Raw genomic sequence first — 20,630 nt, 5'->3', positions numbered from 1 at the left:
CACAAAAAACTGTTCTTAGTAAGCATAAAATATCAAAATATAATTATTACAAATTTTATTATTATATTTTCAATAATCTTTCATTACCCAGTGTAGCTTTCTTTAGTTCATTGCTTCATTATTATACTCAAATAAAATTGATTCATACTCCATATAAAAAAAAAATTATTTTAATAATTTTGATACCGAGATTTGCGAAAACGCAAAGTGAATTTCCTGAAAAACCAAAAGCTTTAAAAAAAATTCAGATTACCTCTAATTAGACCAAAAACAGATAGTGTGTAAAATTTCAAGTTTCTAAGTCAACTGGAACTGGTAGCCGCCAGAAATGAGTTAATGATAAAAATGTTCAAAATGTTACTTTTAAAAGTTAGTTAAAAAAAAAAAAAAAAAACGATTATAACTATTTTTACCCTTTTTCTCTAAAAACTGAATCTTAATAGAAATAAAATGCACGAATTCTTTTTCTTGGAATTCAAAATGCTAAAATTTTTAAGAAAAGAAGATAAAAGAAAAGAAAACGAGAAAAAACTACTTTAAATATCAAGCCCAAAAAATAGTATGTAGTTTAATTACTTTTATAACGATGTATTTAAAAAAAAAAAAACAAAATCAAAATTGTTAGTGTTTTTTAAAAAAAACTACTTTTTTATAAGTAAAATTTTGAAAAAAAATGTTTTAAAATAAAATTGGTATGCCATTAGTAGAAACTATTAATCAACACCTAAAACTAAAAACGAAAATTCGATTTTCAATTTTTTTTTTTTTAATCAAAAAAATTATTTTTTTTTCAAAATTCAATTTTTGATTTATATAAAAATTATAAAAGTGATGTTGTTTAAAAAATTACGTTGAAATTAAGCAAATCTGTGGGAAAAAATCTTTTTCATAAACAGATAGACCTTGTCTTAGAACTCATACATACTTGAATAATTTTTATCAAAGTAGTAGGATCCGTTTTTGAGAAAATTAAACTTTTCCAAAATTGGTAAATTCAAAAAAAAATACTTACAAATTTTATTTCCACATTATAGATTACAGATACAATTTTCGAAACACAACAAATTGGTGAAATAAAAGGGATCTGTTATTTTTTCACAACTTTTGGAAAAGTTCGCTTGTAATCAAAATTTTTGGAAGTTGGTAAAATAGGTCCCTGCACTTTTACAGAGTTCACGTCAAAAAAGTAATAAATATTGTAAAAAATGTTAAAATAACACCAAAAACTAAGGACTTGTTTCAGAATATTTGATTTTGTTTAAAGTAATTTAATCAGGTTGTATTTTCAAATTAATTTAGTTCTTTGAAATTTAAGTTATATTATTTTTTTGTAAGTTAATTGAATTTCTCATTATCTATGCTAATATGCCTTTTCAAGTACACAAAGATAAATGACCCTTATCGGTCAGATGGTCAATAATAATTAGGGAAATTGAAAACCACATCTAAGTGATTGACTAAGTTGTATATAACAAAAGACTAACTGTATCCAAATTAAACCTCATTTCTTTGTTTCATAATTTTCTTCTTAGAACATACCTGACTGTATGATGCAAACGCAACCAACGAACCACATGCCAAACCAAATGAGTAAAATATTTGTGATGCAGCATCACCCCAAACACTAGCCTTGGCAAGTGTTTCCCATTTTGGATTCACGTAGAATAGAATTCCTTCTCTTGCTCCTTCCAATGTAACACCGCGAATCTGTAACAAAAATCAATTTAAGTTTCTTATAAAGTTTTCAAAATTCCAAAGTAATGTAGAAATTGGTCTACACTTTATAAATACCTTTTTAAAACTTTAAGTTTTTTTTTTGTAACGATTTTCATAACCATTCAAAATGAATTTTTGTTTTTAGCTAGACAAACTTTCTATAAATTTTTTATACTTTTTACATAAGTTTACTTACCAATAATGCGGTTAAAATAACATAAGGAAATAGAGCAGTAAAATAGATGACTTTTCCAGCACTTTTTACACCCTTAATTAGACATAAAAATGCAATAACCCAACCAAGAAGAAGACACAGTACCAACTGCCATCTTGGATAGCCCCAATTTGACCAAGAGGAATCACCAACAGCAAGGACGTTTTGACTGAAATGAAAAAAAAAAAAAAAATTAAATTGATGATTAAAAAATATATTGGTGCTGATTTTTTTTTAATTAAAATTATGTTATGACATAAAATCAAAGAAAAAAACTACAAAGAAGTGTTGTCAAAAAAAAACTGTCAGAAATCCTTGACTCGTTATTACATAAATAGAAAAACTTATCTAAAATTAAGGCATCATCCTCATTTCTATCGACCTTGGCTTCAAGAAGCTACTGAATAAATATTCTGTATCGTAAAATGCTTCACCAGGAAATATAAATAAATTAATTTTTGGCACGACATTTTATAAAGGAGGAAAGACTAACTACTCTCAACCATTTTTGTTTGCATGCATTTAATTTGCAAGAATAGAAAATACCTACAATTTACCACCAAGTTCAAATATGCACTTTTTCATGACAATGATACTCGTGGAGACTTTGTCAGTTCATTGCAAGAGACTGTACCCCTGACAGAAATGTTATGGCTGGCATTCGAATTTAAACCTAGACCTCATAGTCAATCGCACTAACGATTTTTCCACGAGGAAAATTAAAAGTTTAATTTTTGAAGCAAAATTAATTTTTCTTAAAGACAATAACAATATTTTAGAAATCTGTTAAAAACCTGTTGATAACTGTTAACGAACAATATGAAATAGGTACTTTGAAAACACACACAAAGTAGCCCTCTTTAAGGGCCAGTTGTACAAACGTGTTTCAGCCTCGGATCAAAAATTCAACTCGCCGATTTCGGCGGATTAGCAGTGGATCAACTTTGGTTCAAGGATGGATCTAGCTATTAAAAGTTGCTTAACCACGGATTATATATTTGTACAACTGGCCCTAAATCTTTTGAGCATAAATTAGACCGCCTTTAGTTTCTAGCAAATTAAAAGTTAAAATTGCTTGCTGACTACCGCAAAACTAAAATGATTTTAATTTTTTTTTTTTTTTTGTATGTTCATCTGCGACATCATAACTCCTAAATTAGTGTTAAATTTTTAAGAAATGAGGTATTGTTGAAATGGTCTTGATCACCCGCTAGTTAAGGGCTATGAGACTTCGCATACATGGCACCTTAGAAAGTCATAAACAGTTTTATAAAATTCTTTTTTACTTAGTTTTAGTAAGTTTTTGGTTAAGGATTAGTAAAATTTCTTTACTAGAGATAACAATCAGACATGACATTACGATAAAAGAGAATGTTTAAAAAATTGCTCCCGCAATTCAGTCTGTCTGTATCTATCTTGATAAACAGCCTAAACTACTGGAGTGATTTACTTTAAACAAGTCAGTTCTGACTAGATAGTTCAGTAATTTTAGGTTTTATCTGCGGCAAAATTCCTACTGGGCTGAATTTTGGTATAGACCTTCGTTACGGCACACAGTGGTTCCCTTCTATGGAGGAAGTGGAAAAAACCTATAAAAACTGAACGGGTGGACCGATTTGATTGAAATTTGTTATATAAATTAAATAAAACGAATTCTCATCGTGATCTAAAAATTGTGCGTCGTACTTTAAACTTACTCATTTTTTCAAAAGTTGTATTGATTAATACGAGTGTATTCAATATTTTTGTTTCCTTTTCTTGTTTTTTTTTTTGTGATGTGAATTTCTCTTTTACTTTTAAAACTTAATTAAAACTCAATACAAAGAAGGTTTTGAGAAAGCAAGTAACTAAAAAGTTTCAGAATTATTATAGCACCGTACTTCTTACTTACTAACCCAGAAAATTGTGATTTTTTTAGTTATTTTCGATAGGCTGTATCTCAGTCAAAAATTATCGTATCATGACAAAACAAAAAGCATGTGAAAGCTACATTCGGCTAGTTTTAGGATTTAAAAACTAAATAATTTATTTCTAATTGTAAAATAACTAGATCTGGAATTATTCAAATGCCAAAATTTTCCAAATTTGTTTTGTTTTTACTTTTCTCTTAAAAAAAGTGGGAACATTTTTTGTGAAAAAATGATTATCATTTTTAGAAAGGCTATTTATTTAGCTTTAAAATTCTTTTTGTTTCAAACTTCTATGATTTTTTTTAGACTGCAAACCAAAAACCATAGTTTTGACTTTGACTATCAATATCTCAACAACGGATCACTTTACAGAGAATTTAAGGATACATTTGAAAACTTCATTTAATTATCTACAAATAAATTAAGTTAACTTTGTAAAAAAAAAATGTTTTCTTACATTTGAGATCATTTTAGAAAAGCTATCAAAATAGGCATTTTTACGGTTTCTGAGAAAATGTGCCGCTATTTTATAACTATGGTTGATTATGAGCAAAATTAAATTCGTTTGAGTTTATTTCAACATTTTGTTAAAACATACCGTTTAAATTTAAGATAAACCAAAGAAAATTAAAAGTTTTCAAAAAAAAAGTTAAATTTATACCGTTTTCTGATATTTTCCCGTTTTTTTGAAAATTTTTGATTTTTCTTTATTTTTTGGTTTATCAGTAATGGCTACATTAGAGTGACCGCAACTCCCATAGAAAAAATTTTTTGTCGAATTTTTTTCGGGGGAACCCCATAAAATGTTCCGCCTTTGCAGATTTTTAGATAGCCAAAATTTCAGCTCGATTGGATAACTCTAAATGGTGCCGACACTCGCTCAAAGTATCAAAAATCTCTGTTTTTTCACTGTTTTTCCAAGAAAATTAGCTCTAGCTCCCAAACAAATCGGGTTATTTTCACTTTTTATATATTAAATTAAAGGTAGTGTTGTTACACATAATTCAGATGATAAATTTGTTTAGTTTTACTAAAAACGAAAAATATTGTCATCAATTTAAATTTTCAGTACTTACCTCAAAAAGAGCTGAAGTGCAAACTCGATTTAAAATTAAACTTTTTTTTAACTGTTTTATTCTGCGGATTGGGATAGAATGGATGTTTCTCTATCTCTGGGCCCTCGGGTAGCAAAAGTATGAGGTATAGTCGTGGGGTGAAAGAGCTATTAACAATGAAACTTTCTATGTTATTGACTCGATGTAAGGCATCTGATAGAAATGCTTTTCACATAATTATAGCTACAATAGAAGCACTAGGGCAAAATCCAATTGACGTTGTAGTTTCAAAATCAAACTTACATTCGACAAGAAAAACTTTTGCTTGGTTTAATGCCCCAAGAGCTTATCTGGCTCCTAAACAAGATCTTGATCTTTTGCGTAATAACATTGAATACCGCAAGATAGACAAAGATATTTCAGAGAAGGCTCTTGCTAAATTCTTAAACCATTTATGGTATTTGAGTTCAGAGCTGGCAGGTCTGGCGTTCTTTGACCTAACTTTACGAGATGGCGAAAAATTAGAAACGGCCAACATAATTTTGAAAACCAGTGAAACGGAAACCAACAGAATAGTAAATCCAAAGCTACAGACACATGAAGATGAACAATTTGTCACAGCAGGGTTAACAAATATTGTGAACAAAGAAACATTGAACTTTTTAAGCCGATTGAAAATAGACACAAGTTTTCTCAAAGAACCTCCAAATCTTTGGCCCGAAAACCCGCATTTTAAAGATGGCTTTAAAAAAGTGCAATCACTTAAAGTCGTAAATGACATGACAGAAAGAGGAGTCAAATTAATAACCGATTTTAATAACCTTTTAACTAAAGATGAGGAACAAAAACAATATGTACTTCAAGTAGTCAGTGAGTACCGAAAATTTGTATCCTGATGCTTCCAAAACTACTTTGTAAATCTCTTGATTAAATTTTTTTAGTAATTACTTCATTAATTATGTATACAAAATGTAACACGATGTTATTTTTTTTTGTTTTTTAGGACGTGTGTGAATTGCGTAAAATAGTTAACATAGTGTAAAATTTTTGACACTATTGAGGTGAATAAAAAAATTTTCAGCTGTTAAAATTTTCTTGGGCTCTGGGACTTGGCTAAATTTGAGTTAAATTTTTTTTTGCAGATGGTTTTGTTTTGTTTTGTTTTTTTTTTTTTTATTAAAAAGGATTTTCATAGCAGAAAAGAGGCAGAGAAAAATATTAAACAATAAGCCATACAGCTGAAATTTTTTTGTTCACCTCAATAGTGTCAAAAATTTTACACGGTGTACTATTTAACGCAATTCACACACAGCCTTAGAATTCTGTTAAATGTTTCGTTTTTTTTAAATAAAACAGTTTAAAAAAAAAGTTTAATTTTAAATCGAGTTTGCACTTCAGCTCTTTTTGAGGTAAGTACTGAAAATTTAAATTGATGACAAAATTTTTCTTTTTTAGTAAAACTAAACAAATTTAGCATCTGAATTACGTGTAGCAACACTACCTTTAATTTAATATATAAAAAGTGAAAATAACCCGATTTGTTTGGGAGCTAGAGCTAATTTTCTTGGAAAAACAGTGAAAAAACAGAGATTTTTGATACTTTGAGCGAGTGTCGGCACCATTTAGAGTTATCCAATCGAGCTGAAATTTTGGCTATCTAAAAATCTGCAAAGGCGGAACATTTTATGGGGTTCCCCCGATTAAATTTCGAAAATCGATTTCTTGCGGTCACTCTAGGCTACATAGACCTCTTATAATGTAAACCACTTTATTTTACAAAAAAAGCCGTTAAATTAGAAACAGTAATACCAGAAGCCAATTTCAAGTGCTGTTTGAGTGAAACTCATTGCTACACTCAAGAAGCTCTTACAGGAGAATGGGTCAATATGGGTCATTTGTTTTAACACCATAAATAGTATATATCATAAGCTTTTAATTAATACTAAAATGAACGTGGAGCATTGTGGAGCTTTTTTTTATTGGCCGACAAAGAGTAAAAACTATTCGCTCTATATAATATTCTGGTTTTTCTGATTCAAAAGCAAATTCAACAAACGGTAAATGTAGACTTAATGACAAATATACCATTAACAACACTACATACTTTTGTTTTTTTTTTAAAAAGCTCTATTCTTAAAAAAAAAAATCGTCAAAAGTTGCAGAAAAAAAGAACGAAATTTCCAAAATTTTAAAGAATCTAGTTTGAGCTAAGTATACTCGGGACCCAGGCTATGCAAAAAATTAAAATTGATTGCATTCCGTATTTAAATATATTTTTAAACAAAAAACCAGATCAAAAAAATTGAACAAATTGTATCACTTTTTTGGGTTTTTTTCCATCTGGGAACCAATGTGCGGCATTGTCTCTTTTTCAGCGCTCTACTCCGAAAACGGTTGATGTTAAGGTCCTACTCTTAATATAAAAAAATATATTTTTTGAGCCGTTAATAACGGCACCTGTCATGGAACCGTTTTCTTTATTTCTGACTTTCTCGTAAGCCATTAAACAGATTTCAACAAAAAAATTTGTACAAATACATTTTAGTAGCCTTAATTTAAAAATTGAGTAAAATTTTCAAAATACACACCAATTTTGGATCTTTTTGAATATTATTTTTTTTTTTTTTTTTCGTTTTTGTTTTTAAATCATATTCCAAAACGGATATATGAATTTTCTTAGATTGGAAATTTGGATCAAATGTGTGAAAAAAAAAAATTTCTTCATTTTTTTTATACAAAAAATTATTTAAAAAAAAAAATGGGTTCATCGTTTAAATATAAATTTTGGCAAAGCAAAAGGATCAACAAAAACTTAAGAGATATTTTAGGCTTTTTCCAAGCATTGCTGTTAAAAAAAAAATGAATTGAATGATTGACAAACACTGTTTTTGAATTTTTAATTTATTGTTATCTGAATAAATTCCTTAAAAATATTAAGTTTTTTGTTTTTGTTGTTTGTTAGTATTTATTAATATAATTAAATTTTACAGAAAGCATGCAAACTTAAAAGCTACAAAAAATATATTTTAAATATAAAAGAAGAAAAAAAATTAATAAGGAATCAAACGTTCAGTTTTGTTGGATACCAAATTATTTCATGAGAGGTCCCGATTTTATATAAATGATAAATTCAAGGACGAAAATTAGTTCTATCGTTAACTAGGCCTGTTTTTGTCAGATTGAGAAGCCCATTCACACTATACCAAGTGGACTCTCGAACATTTCTTCATTTCGAATTTAAGGCCTAACACACGGATCCATTATATCAAAAATTCATTAATAAAACTTCTTTCTTATTTTTATGATAATTAACGACAAACTACAAGAACCACACAAAAAAAAATGTCAAAACCACACGAGTATCAATAGAGAGGGTCTCCAAAAAACAGTAGTCAACCATTAACATCATTAAAACAAACATTAACGACAAGACAATCCCACTTCTGATTTTCCTTCTTTTCCAAGTTGTTCGAAGTATTTTTTTTTTTTTTTTTTTTGTTTCCTTTTTTTTATTCAACTTAATGTCCAACAAACTACTTTTGATTAAATTGAGAATTCCCCACCTCCATTCATATGCTCAAACCACCCACACTATTCTAAATTAAGTTTCCATAGAAAAGATAGCCAACAAAAAAAGACAAGTCCATGGTGCAGGACACGGATAAAACCTATTAAACAGGACTTTTCGAATTCTACGAATTCATTATAATGAAAATCGATTTGGAAGAAGCCCAAAAACTTTTCTATGCCAATTTCGATATTAAACAAGTTCCCTAGAACTATACTCCCATACCCATCTAAAAAGCTACTCTGGCACAATTATTAAGCAAATTAAACAGAAACTGGACGGCAGTGATGGAAGAAATTGTTGATGTTGAAAATGTTTCCATGTGCATAGTTCACTCCACTCGACACAGGGACATTGACACCAACAGAAAAAAAAAAAATGTAAGAGGAAGAGGAAACATTAGGCTTTTAAAAAATTCCGTCAAACATCTGTTGCAGCAGCAGAACCAAGCAGAATGATGTTAATTAACATCTGCTATAGGAGATTTAATTGAAAATTCCCTTCATTAAGGACTCTTTCTGAGGAAAGCTCAAATTAAACAGAACAATAATAAATCATAGATGGATGTCTAGTTCAAATGATGACGATGATGATGGCCAAACTGACTGACACGACGGACGTGACACACGAAAAAGAGGAGACGAATTCGAAACGAATATAAGGGATATATGAGATTCGTTATCGGATGGAGTTTGGAGTTGAAATCGTCGTTGGTCATCTGTGTGGCACTCCTGTGCTGCCAAATCAATTAGAATTCCATCAATCTCTGCACTCTCTTGAACATCACATGAGCGAGTCAAGAGTCTAATGGCATTTGAAGCTGGAAAACCTTTGCAACAAACCCTCAACTCGGTCAGCAGGATGACATGCCTGCTGCAGAAGGACATTCAGGATATTCTGGTATATTTATGTAGTGATAAGGTAGATTTGTCTAACATCGATTAATTCGGTTGCAAGTTGTGATGCGGGTTGGGATTGGGATTGAGGTTGGGCTGGTTTCGGAAAACTAGAATTGAGGATTGCCATGGGGACTGGGGACTCTGACGTTTCTCTTGGAGGTTGCTTCCAATTTGATTTGATTTGATATGGTAGCCACCTATAGTCACATTTCAGACTTGTGGATCCTGTGTGCATCTTTGACTATGTATACGGGAATGAGTATAGTTTCGTCTATCGTTTCTCCGGTCTCTATAGGTTATGCGGGTGTACCTATACACAAATGCATTGGTTATATCACCCAGCATAATATTCATCGTGGTGTGGTATGATGGTGTGTGTGTGTGTGTGTTCGTGTGTATGTGGTGTCTTTTCAGATTCTGGTTTAAATGCGACTCACCGGAGCGCTGGCCTGAGACGGTTGCGGATGCCAAATAAAACTCCGATTGATGGAAGAAGGAGGCACGGGTAATAAAAGCTAAGTGCATAGTTGTGTATATTGCTCAATTATTTTTCTACAGGATCAAATGGAACGAAAAAGATTTAATGTGACTGCAATCATAATCAATCAATATATAGTATATAGTTGGTTCGCTGAAGCTGGCTCTCGCTGGTTTGGTTGGAAGTATTTTTATTCTGAGACATTAATGGATTGTGGATTGGACAATTTCGGACAAAAATTGCACTTTAACTTTTCTTTTTTACTGACGATTTTGGGTTATTATTTTTTTTTTTTTACTAAGCGAGCTTTATAGCCAAGATTAGGTATGGACGTGGATTGAATGAAGGATGTCGAATCTTATTTGAGTTTTTAAATTTTTTCGGAAGCGGTAAAGGTAGAAACATAGAATAGAAGGGAATTTTTAAGTACAATTAGATTACAACTGACAGATTAATAGTTTTCTAGATAAGATTTTCAAGGAAACATTTTTTCTAAATAAAAAATTAACAAATCACTTAAAAGCCTTATAATTGTAGGTAGTTTGAAAAAAGTTGAAAATATTTAGATAAAAGGAAAAACAGAACAGAAGAAGAGGACATTATCTGAAAATTCTAATGGAATGTCAAGTAAAAAAATTATACTTTCGACGAAACTGCGCAACTACATAGATAATATACCCATTGGACCTCCTGCCACGAAAACCGTACGGACGGTAATTTAAAATTACAGTTCTTCCTGTTTTTTTCATAATCTAAGCATTTACCATATTTTCCATATCCTTGGAACATATGTATGTATATAGAGGCTAATGATAGCTTAAGGGGGAAGACGATTAAACGATTACACATTTTTGGGGATAAGCTGAACAAAAGCAGTTTTCCATCTACTAAATCAAAAGAGAAAAATAGATTTAAAAAGCTTACGCCATAGTTTGGCTATTATTGAGGAACACCTCTTTAAAGATATCTATACCAACGAATTTGTTTATGTCAAGATATTTAAAAAATACTATGACTGCTAGTACTTTTGAGCTGATTGATTAGGGAGGTGATATTAAATACATAGGTAATATATAATTTTATTTTGTGTATAAAAATAAAAAACTATTACGCATACACCACAGTGACCCAAATTAACAAAGTTTTTCTAAGACAAAACTAACATTATTTCTTTGATTATTTTTTATTAACACCAATGTTGACAACCTTCTTACGAATTTCTTTTACAAAAATTTACTATTTTGACGTTGTATTATTGTTAATTATAATTATTTTAATATCAAACTACAAAATTTAATCAAATTGAATACGCAAATTTCGATTATATCTACATAAAAAATGAAATCCTGAGTTCGAATGTCAATGAAATCTACAATGTAGGTACATACCCATAATTATGGAAGTGGACTAAGTCACTTTTTGCTTCGTTTCAAGTTAATAAGTTACTAACTTAAGAATTTCAGTTACACAATTCAATAGTATTTCTTTTTTTACACAATTAAAGAAATAATTAATAATTCTAGTTACTACAATTTTAATTTTTTAATGAAATTTTAACCTTAAAATATAAACAGTTTAATGCTAGTTCTAACCGTTTTTTCTTAGCGGGCAACTTAGTCCAATTTTAAAATAAAATTGAGGGCACACGTGTGCACATCAAAAGGCATTTCGTCGGTCTCATGAGAAAACCTCGTAACTCCACTTTTTTTACTTGCGATATACATAGGTACTATAGGGCAAGTTTAGGATTCGTAAAAAAAATCGAACTCGAGATAACAATTTTACATGACATTACGATGATGGAGAATGCCAAAAAAGTGGGTCCGGCAATTCTGTCTGTCTGTCTGTCCGTCTGTCTCTATCTGGAGCTGCAGCCTAAACGAGTGAAGTGATTTTCTTCAAACTTGGTAGTTAACAGTTTTTGGTGATTCCCTAGAGGGGAAATTGAAATTTTTTTTTTATGACCAAAACTAACGGTACCTGCCATATAACGGAAATAGAAAAGTTAATTTTTTTCAAAAACGGCTCTAGCGATTTTGATTAAAATTTTTGTGTGTAATACTACACATAAGGGCCAACTTTTTAAAAAAATATTTTTTGTACCGTTATTAACGGTACCTGTCATAGAACGGTTTTTTTCGTTTCTGAATATCTCGTACAAAATTAACCCGATTTAAATGAAAATTTTTATACAAAAGTGTGTAAGTAAAGATAATATTAAAATTTTAGAAAATTTTCAAAAAACGCATTTTTGGTTTTTTAAAAAATATTTCAAAATTTTTTTTTGAAAAATCAATTTTTTGAAAACGGATCAATGAAAAATTTTGAAATTTAGTTTTTATGTGTAAATTAATTATTTCTTCAAAATGGCATACCAACTTTTTTTTTGAAAAATGTTAAAAAAATTGTATATAGTATGTATAAAAAATTATTTTTTTTAATTACCAAATGTGAAAATTCTTTTTGAAATAATATAATACTGTAGAAAAATCGCTTTTAGTTTTTTTTTCTTCCTCTTGACTCAACGCTTTAGGATCAATTTTTTAATTTAAAAATTAAAAATGAATGCAAAAACAAAGGAGTTAAGTCAACTTACACCCTTAATACCATTCAATTTAAAAAATTTTTGACTTAAGCCCTTTGTACCGAATAATTTCTAACGAAAGGAGATACGTTAGAGCTATGGCGATAGGACCAAACGAAAGAGAAAACAAAACTGACTGAAGTCCAATAAAAATCCGAAAATCGATTTTTTTAACTTAACCCCTTTGTACCCGGCATCAAAGATTTAAAGATAATTTCCAATGATACAGTACATTAGTTTATGATTTCCAAAAAGTCTTTCAATAAGTGTTTTTTATTTAAATTATGTACTTAAATTTTTTTATAATTGGCATTTTTTCTACATAAAATCAAACTTAACTTTCTCAAATTTCCATTAATTTTTTTTTTTTTTCCTTTAAAAGCTATCAATGTAAATAAAAATACCCATTTAATTGATGATATCATCAATATCAAAAAAAGGACTCAATCCACCAAATGGTAAACAATTTTTCAGAGAATTTTCTGACAAATTATTAAGAAATAATGAATGAATAAAAAGAAAAGCTTCCACAATTGGAAAAGATGAAGTGCGTTTCTTATGAAAAGACTCCCATGAGTAAAAATAGCTCTCAACCGTCTTAATACTCCTATCCACTTTCATTAAGATTAAGAATATATTTTTTTTTTTTTTCACATTTTACTTATATATTTTTCTTTTATTTTTACCTTGAGATATCGGATCATAGCATATCGCATGGGTGTAAAACCGAATATTCACGCACGTGAGGCACCGAGACTCTAATTTGAGTCATAATTTCAAATTACTTTTTTTCCATATTGCATACGAGTAAAGTAGGGGTATATCGGATTGGGTATGTGTTGTGCCATTGTGTGATGGTGTGTCATCAATATGAAGACATACGAACATTGAACACTGCTAACATTCTGATACCATATCACCATCTTAGCTCTCACAGGTCTGAGTTCTCAGGTATAGAAGCTATATGGTACGAGTGTTCTCCCGGAGGTCCTATTTTTTTCGTGCCAGAAATTTATTGATGGATTGGGATTGTATCACCATCATCGTATCGTATCGTCGTCGTCTTCGTTTTTTTGTACTCTTTGAATGCCGAAGGGAGTCATGTACGAGATGAAGACATTTATACCCCCTTACTTCTTATACCCATTTTGATTTAGTCCCAATTTCACAAAAGCCAAATTAAAAGGAATGAGGACACGCTTCAGAGCGGATGTGACATCAATATTATGTAGGAAAACAATTTTTTTTTCTTCCTCTTTTGGTTTGAAAGAAGTGAGTAGAGGGTAACGGTTTGTGAGAGTGATATTAATAATTTAAGTGATTTATTCAAGAATCCATTAATATTGGTGTTTTATATTTTTTTTTTTGTATAGCTAAGTATTTTTATTTCTTTATTTTATTAAAAGCTTTTTGTGTTTTTGTGGTTTTTTTTTTTGTTGAGTTATCTACATACCATTTTTATGTCAGGAAGAAGATTGAACCACCTGAGACTTATGCATATTTATGTGTGTCGACTGACAGGTAAGATCCTTTTGAATGAAAAAGAATATTTTACTTATTTAGGAAGGAAGGTGCTATAAAATAAGTTATGCATTCGTTACAAACAAAAATTCATTGAAGATTAGATACCACCATTTACAAAATATTCTTCAAAGCTTCAAAAACAAGTTAAAAAAAAATGCTTTTGGTTTTCATAATTCAAGCAGTCTCCGAAAATAAGTAAAACTCGTTTTCCTTATTAACTTTAAGTTAATGAAGTTAGAAATAGCTCATTTTCTTAATTAACGAGGTTTCCTGCGCCTAAAAGTATACTTTATTTGCAGACCAAAAACCATTATTGTTTTAATACAAATCTAATCCAAAAATACAAATTCATTTGGACTGCAGGTGACATTCCATTTTGTTAATAGAAAAAGCATTAACACATGAAAAATAAAAGGAAATGGGAACTAAGTACTTAAGAGGAAAATACAAAAAAAAAAAAAACTTCCTAATTAGGAGTGTCAACCAAATACAACAACAACAAAATTATAACAAATTAATGAAATAACAAGGAAACAAAAGTAAGAGTATGAAAAATAAAAGAAAAAAATAATACAATAAACATTTACTCACTAATAATATTCTTCGGATGCGAGGACCCTCTTAATTATTTGCCTGACAGGAACTTCCGCCTGTGCGGTCACATTAAAACAATATGTAGCATTAATGCCTATCAAATTATTCGACTCGCAAATATCCTTAACACTCGTGCATGTACGCTTCCAGAAAATGTTGTCCATTTCATTATGCTGGTTATTCGCCTTGCAGATATTATCTTCCAAGCTGCTGTAGCAATCTGTTTAATACGCAATGGAAGAGACAAGAGTGTATCCTTTGATGAATAAAAGTCTTCTTTTTGGAACCGAACGAACGCACATTCGATATATTCGCTCTCTCGCATACATCCAAGCTATTATAGTTGTTGTATACGAGTATAGGTATATGATATAGAGGTAGGTGCGATTGGGAAATCGGGAACTGCAAAGTCCTGATGACCACATATTGCCCATAAATGAATTAATTAACGATATATACTTACTGTCTGTATTGAATTCATTATTACAGTAGCCCCACAAGAGACGCGGCCAAAATGAGGCGAATAAGTAAAAAATTATCCAAGCGATTATCACCATGTAATAAATAGTGACAAATGTGATTACCACTAACGTACAGAAGCCAAGTCCTGTCAATAAATAAATAAATTTAATAAAAAAAAAAAAAAAAAAAGAAAAATTAAAAAGAAAAAATATAATTAATAAAAATATAAGAATTATTAATAATTATGTCAACAAGGATGTCATGCATCTGTTGCAGAGTGCAGAGGTTAAGCTTCTCTGTGTTGCAGAACGGAGGTTAAGTTTTTTTTTGTATGCATGGCTCTTTTTCAAGGTTAATTTGAAAGTTTTTAAAAGTTAATTAATGACTTTTTGAAAACAATAAGTTGAAAGCTGTTTTTTTTTTTTTTCTTTTTTGGTTTAAACAGCATTTCGATGTACATTATGCATTTTTAAACGAAAAATGTTGTTATAATAAAACTTTGGGATATTTTTTTTTTTGTTTGAAAGTTAACACAACAAAAAATAAGGACCAATCTATATAAGCAAATTTAAATTCAAGGCTTCATCAGAATTCTATCTTTTTATTTATTAAATTTGCTATGTATATAGCCTTTTTATTTCTTAATACAACAAAAAATGTGATTCATCCAATTTATTAAAACATAAAAAAAAGTTCAAATTAACTTACCCTGAAAAATTGGAGCCATATTAGTGTAGGCTTTAATTGGTCCTAATCCAGCATATTGGCCGATAAACATTTCAGAAAAAAATATCGGCAGTCCAATAGCGAGTACCATCAGTAAATAGGGTATCAAAAAGGCACCTATAAAAAACAATGAATGAAGTAAATTTAGTTTTGTTTAAAAATTTTGTTTTATTGCAAAAAAAACACATTGTTTTATAAAAAAAAAAAACATTTTTAATAAAAAAAAATTACTTGTAGCTATAGGAATTTGTAAGAACAAATCTAAGTATAGATAAATAAATAAATAAACAATTTGCATTGTTTAAAATAATTTTCAATAAATATTTACAATGATTTTGTCAAAACCAAATTTTGGATACAAAAAATCTTATTTTGGTAAAAATCTTCAGTATTTTCATATTGGGAAAATTTAAGTTTTTCTTAGGACCAAAATTAACGGTAATTGCTGTATGAAAAAAATGCACAATATTGTTTAAAAAAAAATCTCCAAAGCTTTTTATTAACAAAAAAAATACTAAAAGTGTTGAAAGCAAGGTCACATTTTTGCAATAAACAAATTTTTTTTAACGGTATTCGCCATAGAACTGTTTTTTTTTTTATTTCTGATTAAACGACTCAACCGATTTTAACGAAAATATTTATTAAAAAAAAAACTGTTGAGTAGTTAATTGTCAAAATAATCACTTAATAATCAGTTTTGGACTTTACAAAAATGGTGTTTCGGATATTTATTCACACAAAGAAGTATAAGAAGAATGTTGGAAAATTCACTAAAATCTTAATTGTTATCTAAATGTTATTCCTTGTAACTGCGTTTAAATAGTGTTGATATCTTTTTTGATTTTTCAGATAAATTAACTTTAAAAGACTGTTCTTTATTTCCGAGCTCATGACAATTTTTGATTTTGACGTCAATTATGAAATGCAAAAAAACAAACTTTTTTTTTTAACGGTAACATTAAAAAAACGGAGGCACTCCTAAGACCTCGAGAAAAGTATATTTTAGTTTTGTCATTTTTTAAATGACTTTATAAGTAATTTATTTCAAGAAATTTGGTTCAAGTTTTTAAAACATCATTTCATACCTATAGAAAAGTTTAAAATGGCCTTATCATGGCCTTATTTTTATGTGATAGTTATTTTTGCAATTTGAAATTTGAAATTTAAAATTTTACGTTTTTATTCATACAAAAAATAAAAACCTTCAAACCCACCACTTTTTTGCATTTCATGTTAAAATTTTTGAGAGTCTCATATGAGTACGTATACCTACTTGTTTTAAAAATTCAAGTGATTACTTATTAAGAGAGTTTTAAAATAAAAAAAAAAAACTGAGTTGAAAACATTTCAAAGTTGTATAAATTTTATGCCAAGGCTTTTTTCTATTCGAACCTCTACCTACTTTATTTTCACTCGAACTGGCGTATAAGAGCTTCATAAAAAAATATTAAAAATGTTTCTATTTATAGCTCAATTTTTAATTTGCCCCATTTTTTAATAAATAAAAACGTAAAAAACAACAAAATTTCGACTATAAAATGCGCATAATTGCAGACGTAAAACAAAATGCCATTTATACGACTCTGATTACAGTCTCGAGGGTAGAAAAAATAAGCAGATCTATGTGATTTTTTTTATAAACATGAACTTGCATTATAAAGTTTTGTTTTTTTTTTTTACAACCCCATCGAGGCTGAAATCTCATAAAACAAAAGCAAAACATTTTACGATTGCAACAACAGACACATCCCAGCGCCAGCGTAGCGTGTGTAGCGAAACATACATCATCAGTCTGTTGAACTTTTCACGTCACAAAGTATTTCATACGTGGCCTTGCTTTCCTGTTTTTTTTTTTTTTTTTGTTTTTTTTTTCCATTTTTTCAGTCAGAACACCCCCACACCGTCTGACATTTGATAATAATTTGTCTGAGCTAAGGGTTAGACCTTGTTGTTTCAACAAATAAAGGACACACACACAAAATCCAGAGCCTAAAGTTAAAGTTCAAAATGAGTTATTACTTATTACTTCATCAGAGGCATAAAAGTGTAAACTTTTTTATGCATACCTCCCCAACCAATTCCCTTTGCCTGTTGTCATGCTCCATCGAGCAGCTGAAGCTGTGTGGTATATGGAGTCAACGTAAGTGATCCTTGTCCATGATGTGTAGCTTCCATTTTTGTTCCTTTTTTTTTTGTTTGTTTATTTGTTCCAGAATAAATAAAGGAACACCTCTCGCATATGAATCCATTATCCTTGCTCCCCTTTTTTCGATGTCACACCATCAACGTCATGCAAAGCATATAATACAACAACGTTAATATTTTCACTCGTCCTTTTATTATTGTTTTACATCCTGCGGGTGCGAGTTGCCACCATTATAAAGAAGTCATCTACATCCTCCTGCGTTATGTTGCTGCCAAACCCCCATCTTTAAAATAATACCGCATACTCCAAGGATAATCATAATCATGATAATCGTCGTCATGTTCATTTGTATACTTTTGCATCACTCTCATAAAATGAATTATCCTCATTTTCAAGATTCCACCGGATCCGGTCTTAGAGAGAAGTTGAAAACTCGTTAGATGGCTTCTAATAATCTGACTGAAGCAATGTCTGGAGATGATGACGTAGAGAGGGACACAGATAATAATGACGATTATGATTATTACTGAGATGAATTTCACCAGTAATGTAAAATTTATTTTGATCTTTTAAAGTGCGAAAAAATGGGTCTAACAACTCAGTCTTATGGTCTTTCATTTTTTTTTTTTAATAAAAACCTGTGACTTATTTAAACATTGTTTCAAATTACTTCAAACTTGGTATTAGCGTTTTCTTAGACTTTCCGGAATAAATTTTGTAATACATTTTTTTTGGGACCTAAAATAACGGTAGGTACCAATCACTTAACAATTTTGATAAATCTTGTTAAGCTTATGATTAAACCAAGTGCTTTTGAAAATGCAGTTTCTTCATTTTAAATTACCACGAAAATGGTCGGGTGAAATTCCTCTAGCTTTTGTTTAAAAGCACGAAGTAAAGTTTGTAATTTGTGTAAAGTTGTTCTAGTATAAGACTCTGAATAGCTTTGGCGATGATTACAATTAAGGTGGTTTTTAAGGCGGCAGTGTCGACAACGATGGTGGCAGTGGTGTGACGCGACGTTGGCAGTGGTAGAGACAATGACATTGGTAATGACAACGGCAATTATAACAAATCATTCGCCCTGAAATCTCATAAAGAAAAATATTCTTAGGTTATAAATGTATGTAACTTCTACATAAACCTACATACATATCTATTTATGCATTTGTTAAAGAAAGGATGAACATTTTGAGGCACTTCAAGAGAACATTTTGAAAATTATAATTATTTTAGTTTTAGAAGCTAGAAGGCAATTTTGTGGCTTCGAGATGAGAAATATTCGTGTCTTTGGAACGTGAGTTTTAAGCGAGAACTTGTATGGTTTCCCAACAATTCTATGGATGAGCAATCTTCAAGTAATATTGTTTTTTTTTTTTTTATTTTATACATTATTTTATTGTCAACTTTGGGAAAGTTTAACAATAATTAAAATAAAGTTCGAAGGAACAAGGTAGGTACTTGTATATACTGATGGGAAGATGGTTTGAGTAAATAATAATAATAATAGTAGGCAGGTTTTCTTGATAATTGAAAGTTTCGTATACTCGTAGTACAAAGAACTAATAATTAATAAATTTTGTTTTAACCTTTTTTTTTTTTACCTGTACAAGTTTGAAAAATACACTATTTGGTTCTAAGGTATTGCCGTGTGTTTGTTTTTTGTCTTCTTTTTTTTTTTAATGGAGGTAGAATTAACTAGCCACATTTGAATTTCTTTTGCCCTAAACTTCACGCGCTAACTTGTAGATTGCTGTTGCATCATAATATGTAAACCAATAAAAATATAGGACTGTGCGTACAATTTCAACACGTTTAAATTAATAATTTTGAATCACAAATTGTGATCAATAAAGATCAAAAAAATATCACTGAAGATACCTAAATAATTGATTCGACTACTTGGTCACTGATAGAATAATGAATAATATTTCTTTAATTGAAAAAAAAAACCTTGCGCATACACCACAGTGACCCTCGTTTGCATTATTAGAATGGGAACGAAATTTGCAAAATTAGATTGGAAATATATTCTCCGACGGTAACGGCGTAACTCTGTTTTTACGTGCTTTATTAATTTCTTTTTCTTCCTTTCCAACTTGTATCGTGCTTAGTCAGTATTTTGATTGAATTTCTGACTATGAAGAAGAACACTTTCAGCATTAAATTCAAAATTTAAAAAAATTTATTATGAACCTGCTTTGGGTACGCTGTGTTTTACGGTCGCTATTCCCGTCAAAATACCGATAGGATAGGTTTTTCCACTATATTTTAGTTCATAAAACTATTCTAAAACGTAGCCTCTACCAACTATTACTTTTGGAATATTCAATTCATTAAACAACTTATATCTTTTAAAAATTCAGCACTTTACAAAAATTAAATAATATGGAAAAATTACTAATAAAAAAAACGGGTTTTTTTAAGAAGAAAATTTTTGTTTCCGCTATTTATGGAATACTCTCAATAATGTTATAGCATTTGAACAAACCATCTTTTTAAGGTAGCTTGCCAAAATAGTATTAGTGCATTTTTCCGGTTCCCGGCTATGTGTGAAATGGGCCTAACTTGTCTAAAAAAGTTTAAGTAATGAATTGAGTCTTCTTACATTATATCTGTCTCTATCTGCATTTTCCTTGATCTATATGCAAGAAATAATTTCCGGTAATTAAGATTCCAATGTAAAAGGATTGCAATTGACATATTCTCAAATGGCAATACGATTATATTCTAATTATATAACTTTTCATTAAA

At 29.7% G+C, this 20,630-nt stretch overlaps 1 protein-coding gene across 3 annotated transcripts in view; it reads right to left on the bottom strand.

Moving 5' to 3' along the window:
* Positions 1 to 20,630, bottom strand: part of LOC129909056 (sodium- and chloride-dependent glycine transporter 1-like) — a 53,947-nt gene that overhangs the window by 19,642 nt on the left and 13,675 nt on the right. For all 3 annotated transcript variants that reach the window (XM_055985997.1, XM_055985999.1, XM_055985998.1), the window contains exons 3-7: positions 15,713 to 15,847; positions 15,006 to 15,149; positions 14,540 to 14,762; positions 1,913 to 2,099; positions 1,540 to 1,707 (exon numbers count right to left, since the gene is read on the bottom strand). In XM_055985997.1, coding sequence (XP_055841972.1) covers positions 1,540 to 1,707; positions 1,913 to 2,099; positions 14,540 to 14,762; positions 15,006 to 15,149; positions 15,713 to 15,847 — 857 coding nt within the window. The remainder of the gene's footprint in view (positions 1 to 1,539; positions 1,708 to 1,912; positions 2,100 to 14,539; positions 14,763 to 15,005; positions 15,150 to 15,712; positions 15,848 to 20,630) is intronic.

This window comes from Episyrphus balteatus, chromosome 2 (genome assembly GCF_945859705.1).
Source record: "Episyrphus balteatus chromosome 2, idEpiBalt1.1, whole genome shotgun sequence".
NCBI lineage: Eukaryota > Metazoa > Arthropoda > Insecta > Diptera > Syrphidae > Episyrphus > Episyrphus balteatus.
Note: the sequence above shows the minus strand (reverse complement) of the source record. Positions and strands in the feature narration are given on the sequence as shown.